The 6237-nt window shown below is 35.2% G+C and overlaps 1 protein-coding gene across 1 annotated transcript; it reads left to right on the top strand.

Moving 5' to 3' along the window:
- Positions 1 to 1081: 1081 nt before the first annotated feature.
- LOC108732358 (transferrin) lies at positions 1082 to 5640 on the top strand. The gene is made up of 11 exons (XM_018463120.2): positions 1082 to 1210; positions 2255 to 2357; positions 2820 to 2959; positions 3018 to 3296; positions 3583 to 3740; positions 3811 to 4175; positions 4235 to 4674; positions 4732 to 4968; positions 5027 to 5157; positions 5228 to 5371; positions 5474 to 5640. Exons 1-11 carry the CDS (start codon positions 1123 to 1125, stop codon positions 5579 to 5581), a joined length of 2193 nt encoding a protein of 730 aa, XP_018318622.1. The 5' UTR covers positions 1082 to 1122; the 3' UTR covers positions 5582 to 5640.
- The last annotated feature ends 597 nt before the right edge of the window (positions 5641 to 6237 follow it).

Here is a 6237-nt window from a genome sequence, read left to right as displayed (position 1 = left end):
AAGGTTAGAAATGAAGAGGTATTGGAAAGAATAGGAGAACAGAGGACTCTATGGAAGTCAATAAAAAGTAGGCGAGATAGGTTGGTAGGACACCTTCTCAGGCATGAAGGTCCAGTCAGAGACATATTAGAGGCAGAAACAGGAGTTAGGAGGGGTAGAGGTAGACCTAGATTAGATTACTCTTCGCAAATAGTCAAGGATGTGGGTTGTTCTAGTTGTAGGGAAATGCGAAGTTTAGCTCAGGGTAGGAGAGAGTGAAGGTACGTGTCCAACCAGTCTTAGGACTGATGACCTTATGATGATGATGATGAAAAGTGTTTAGACTAATTTTCTACCCCAGTATGTTACTTTTCGTCCTAATTTCTGCAAAGTGTGACGGAAACTGAAAAAATTTTCTTCTTTATCACCACAATACATTATCTTGCCTTTTCTTTACAAACAGGCAATTAGTTTAATTTATAGGCCATTACAAAGTATAAAGGGGGTTAGAATGGTGATTTGTATGGCGCATTTCGTGGGTGAATGTTACGTAATAAAGAAAAACTTTATACGCAATTAACCGACGACCACAAGCCTTCTCAAAACAACAATGAAAATGAAAAGAAAACAAACCGAAGCTGTCTTTTATTTATTTATTTATTGTATATTATGTTGCTTAAACTAATTAATCTATAGTTTACTTGTCATAACAGCTTCTACTACAAAAAAAAATGACCGATTACAATATTAACGCCAAGCGCTTATCCGGGGTTTTCCCACTTTTAGCGCTTTAATCTGTGGGGACGGTATTCTTATCAGGAATGAGAGAACGATAATGTCTTCTTTACTGTAAATACTATATCGACATAAACAAATTATTGCATGGGTTTTTTAGCCTGAATAAGTAAAGTTATCGGTTTGGGGATTTCTTAAAGTAATAATTAGCAATATCGAAAATTATTATTATGTCGGGACTGAACCCTGCAATAATAAAAGATTGTACAAAACATTCGTATACATACACACAAGCCTGGTGTTTACTATATACAAGAGTGTGCGGTTGTTGTAGACCTTGTTATAAAAGCCTCAACTTCAAGAATACATTATTAGTTCTTCAGAGTTGTTGGTGTTTTGAACAACGCAATGAAGATTTTAGTAACATTAGCGGTGATTGCGACCGTAGCTGTTCATGGAAGAGTTTTCAGAATTCGGAGGAGCTCGCATCATGAGTGTAAGTGAGAATTTTTAGTATGCGCTTACAAATTTTTCCAGCAAACAGAAAAATATTTGTTGAACAAACAATAGTAAAGAGAAAAGCAGTCCTTATTACAGTTGCAGAAGGTCTCCTAACTTTTTAAACAAATAAAAGGGAAAATATGTTGTTTTTTATAAACCATTATGTGTTGAATAAATTCTAAAGTAACAAGTGAAACTGCTCGTTTTTAAGATAAGTAGAAGGTATTCTACAAAAGGATTTCTGATTGCTTGTTTATTTTCTATGTTCTGTAAAAACTACAGAATCAGACGATTCTATATATCGCCTTAATTGAGGTTTATACCAGATTGCTATTGATATTAGAGGTTTAAACACCAAAACCAGTTAAATTAAAAAAATACTTGACCTTCAGTTATTCTTTTCTAACACATAAGTCCATATTATAATTCAAAAACAGTTATGCAAATTCATATCTTATTAACAGAGTTCCCATTTCTCCTATACCGTAACAACAAATACTGCTTATTATTTATAATTTTATTGTTTTTAACATTGAAAAGTTGAATAACCTTTAGAGTTTTGAAACGCTTTGCCAGTCTCTACTAAATTTATGTACATAATCATTTAAATGCAAAGTTATTTAATTTGTTGTTAGTTAATATATATCTATGTATAAACATTTGTCAATGTTAAGGTGGTTACTTTGCTCTTTACTTGTAAGAATTTAAAAAATAATAATCTTATTAATTCTTTGTAAACTGGGCCGGCAATGTCAGCAAGGCTATTGGAATTTAAATTGTTTCATTGTTAAGTTGTTAAATAATGCTTTGAGTTTGAGATTGTTAACAGCAATGAAATTTTCGTAGAAAAAATAAATGCCTCTCAAATAAAACCCTTAGGTACGTGGAAGGTTCATTTAATAAAATAAGAAACAGTTTTATTTACCCCTTAAACGACCGGCTAAAAAGTAAAACAGCCAACGTTCAATACCGCTTTTTACAATCTGTTGTTAGTCGACAAAATGGAAAATTTTATGGTTATTACCCGATTTTCTTTCAGATAAGATGTGCGTTCCCGAAGAACTTTTGGGCGCTTGTAACGAAATGGCCGGTCAAGAAACCAAAACATCCGCTAGAATTGTTTGTATACCAGCACGGGATAGGTTAGAAAATTACGATAATATATTAACAAATAACACAGAAATATAGTAAATAACTTTAAGTATGTATGCAGTTAATTGTTCTTAATATAGGCAGAAACAATTTCTTCAAAGGCGTTGTAGTTTATAACTGTACTAAAGCAAGGTTGTTTTAATAAAACTGTAATACGAAAACGTAACATTTCATGACATTACTACTAGTTGTTTATGTAAATGATATTAACTAATGGCAAGATATTGTAAATCTAAAGTAAATTACTGTCAGCGAACCTTCTGATACTGATACTGACACTGATGGTTCCAAATTGATTAATTACCTGAAACAAAGAAAAAACCAATTGGAATTGTAATTAATGTATTAGGTATTTATTTTACTTAAAATATCAGGATAATCTAGATACTAGGATGGGTTTTGGGTCCTAAAATGTCTCAATAATCTAGGTCATTTGTTTGACTTCCTTTTAGGGTGGAATGTATAGACAAAATAAAGGAACGGCAAGCAGATTTCGGCGTAATGGACCCTGAAGACATGTACATTGCTGGAAATGTCCCTGAGGAAGATTTCACTGTTTTTGAAGAAATTCGTACTCGAGAAGAACCAGATGGTAATTCCGTTGTGATTAGAATCAATTGTGATTTTTATTATCGATTTATCCCTTTTAGCCGAGTTCAGATATGAAGGGGTTGCTGTAATACACAAAGATCTGGATATTAAAAAGATTAGCGACATTAAGGGGTTGAGGTCCTGTCACACGGGGGTGGGACGTAACGTCGGTTATAAAATACCGATTACGAAGTTGAAGAAAATGGGAATAATTGGAAATCTTAATGAACCCGATTTGTCTCCGAGGGAGAACGAGTTGAAAGCACTTTCGAATTTATTTTCTAAGGCTTGCATTGTCGGGAAATGGTCACCAGACCCTAAAATCAATTTAAAATTAAGTGAGTAATTTTCTAATCAACTTCAGTTACGACTCGGTGCCTGTTATAACACGCACACGTACGTGTCAAAGTACCTATCATGGCTGAATCAGTAACCGAGTATAGAAAAAATAATTTAATTGGTCAACTGGTGAAGATTATTTGCAGGAGCTAAAACAACAACATTCTTTTATTGCTATTTATTTCTTCTAAATATTTCTAATGCCTGATACTTAATTCCCTACATACTAAAATCGTTTACTTTAGGCGATTAGATAGCGAATTTAATCGATATTAATTATTTCAGAACAAAAATATGCAAATCTTTGTGAACTGTGCGAAAAACCAGAAAAATGCGATTATCCAGACAAATTCTCTGGATATGACGGTGCCTTACGTTGCCTTGCTCACAACAATGGCCAAATCGCATGGACCAAGGTCATATATGTTCGTAAATTCTTTGGGGTATGTACCACGTTACCATTTCATTCCCCTCAAATTAAATAATTCTAATTTCGTTGAATTTATTCCACAGTTACCAGTTGGTACAACACCAGCGCAACCCTCAAACGAAAATCCAGACGATTACAGATATTTATGTCCAGATGCAACTACGGTACCAATCAATGGAAGTGCTTGCCGATGGGCTGCAAGACCGTGGCAAGGGTTCATGACCAACGCGGACGTTGCCAAAACAGTTGACGAACTGAGAAGCAAAATTGTCAATTTGAATTCCGTTGGTAGCCAAAGTCACGCAACATGGTTGAAGTCGGTTCTCGAACTGGACGAAAAATTGCTGCCCAAAGAAACCAAAATCATCTCACCAAAAGATTATTTGGATAAGGCCAATTATACTGATGTTATCGAAAGGGATTACGGCCCACCAGTAAAGACCATAAGGTAATATTGTCTGCCACAAAGATACCTCTATGTCTAATTATAAAATTTTTTATGTGTAGATTCTGCGTGACTTCCAAAGATGAATTAGAAAAATGCAGAACTCTCAGCAAGTCAGCATTTTCAAGAGATATAAGACCAAGATTTGACTGTGTGGAAGAAAAAGATGTCGAAGGTTGCTTGAAAACGATTAGAGATAATGGAGCTGATGTCATAACCCTTCATGGTATAGCTGCTGAAAAGGCCAAAAGTCAATTCAATCTCAAGCCGATAGTTTCCGAAATATACCAGGGACAACCTGATGGTTTCACCCATACAGTTGCCGTGGTCAAAAAAGACTCTCCATTCCAGTCTATCAGCGACTTGAAAGGAAAGAAGTCTTGCCACCCGGCTGTTAATAGTTTGGGGGGCTCTTACGCTCCAATCTACAACCTTATCAAGGAAAAACAGATCAAGAAGGAAGGATGTCCTTATGAAACAGCTCTTGCAGAATTCTTTTCAGGTAATTATTTTATTTGGCCTAGAGAGGTTTGAGATTCAAAATAATTGTTTGTTTTAGGTGGAAGTTGCGCTCCAGGGGCCAAAAATCTGACAAACGTTCCAGTCCCTGTTATCGAAAAACTTTGTAGTCTTTGTGGAGGAAACGTGGATGCCAACGATGGTACATCTTTGGATAGCAAATGTAACAGAGATTCTACAGAATCTTACTTTGGATACGACGGTGCTTTTAGATGTTTGGCCCAGGGAGTCGGAGACGTCGCTTTCGTCCTTCAGGATACAGTTTCTTCCAACACAAGTAAGTTAATTTCATTGCTTAAGTTGTCCATAATAATTGCTTCTTATTTATCTACTAGACGGTAAAAATCTGGAATCTTGGGCCAAAGATTTGAAATCTGGAGATTACGAATTGTTATGTCCAAATGGTGGCAGAGTTTCTGTTGATAAGTTTTCCGACTGCTACTTTTCACGGGTTCCGTCGAGAACAGTACGAAAAAATAACATTGGTTTATTTTTTGCTTTATATAAAACGATTTCGTTTCTTTTTTTTGTTGTAGGTGTTAACCAGTAACAGCAAGAGCGATGGAGAAGTGGATGAAATAAAAAACGCCCTCGTTTCTATAAGCTCATTGTACACAAAAAGACCCGATTTATTCAAACTGTTTGGCCCATTCAATGGCAAGTCTAACCTTCTATTCTTGGTAAGTGTGAAAAATAACTTCGGAATTGATTTCCCTTACGCGTTCCCCTTTTTAAAGAATAAATGTATTGGTCGTAATTTATTTGCATTTCTTCTTCTGCAGGACAAAACAACGGGACTTGTTTCTCTAAATTACGAGAGTGAACCGCTCAAGGAATTTTCAGAGATGCTTTCTACATTGAGAACATGCCCCAGTGATGCGTTACAGTGATAAGATTTTTGGTGTAAATGTAAAATCATTTATTACAATAAAGTACATAGATACTTAGATACGATAGTTGAAGTAAGAATGAAAGAGGTTTGCATTTAGTTTTAAGAACAATTTGGAACGAAATGTTATTTCAATAAAGTTACTTTTAAAATAACAATTGATTGTTTATTAGTTATTTTCACCCCCCCCCCTCCCCATGGCTAAACCACCGCATCGGCTCTAAAGTTTTATTCAATTTTTTTTATCGTTTATTAGGTACCGTGGTAATAATGTGATATAAAAGTGTTTAGAGGATTATAAACGGAACGTAGTAGTAACATTACCCAAGAAGAGGGGCGCGGATAGGTGCGAGAAATTTCGAACAATTAGCTTAACTTCCCATGCGTCAACTAAAATTGTACAGAGGAGGATGGAAAAAAGGGCGGAAGAACTATTAGGGGAAGATCAATTTGGGTTTAGAAGAAATAGAGGAACGCGGGAGGCCATTCTAGCTTTACGGGTAGCAATAGAGAAAACGATAGAAAAAGGAAAGACTGCGTACATAGGATTTGTAGATTTAGAGAAAGCCTTTGACAATGTTAAATGGGACAAGATGTTAAATATACTTAAAAATGTAGGGATGAATTACAAAGATAGAAGAGTGATACTTAGTTTGT

Source organism: Agrilus planipennis, unplaced genomic scaffold (genome assembly GCF_000699045.2).
Source record: "Agrilus planipennis isolate EAB-ADULT unplaced genomic scaffold, Apla_2.0 scaffold30, whole genome shotgun sequence".
Lineage (NCBI taxonomy): Eukaryota > Metazoa > Arthropoda > Insecta > Coleoptera > Buprestidae > Agrilus > Agrilus planipennis.
This window is presented reverse-complemented; position numbering and strand designations above follow the sequence as displayed.

What these genes read in the sequence shown, in the direction of transcription:
- LOC108732358 (XM_018463120.2), top strand. Translation starts at nt 1,123, where the DNA reads ATGAAGATTTTAGTAACATTAGCGGTGATTGCGACCGTAGCTGTTCAT. An exon ending in CCACCAGTAAAGACCATAAG is followed by an intron (nt 4,176 to 4,234) that starts GTAATATTGTCT and finishes TTTTATGTGTAG; the next exon opens with ATTCTGCGTGACTTCCAAAG. An exon ending in AGTCTAACCTTCTATTCTTG is followed by an intron (nt 5,372 to 5,473) that starts GTAAGTGTGAAA and finishes CTTCTTCTGCAG; the next exon opens with GACAAAACAACGGGACTTGT.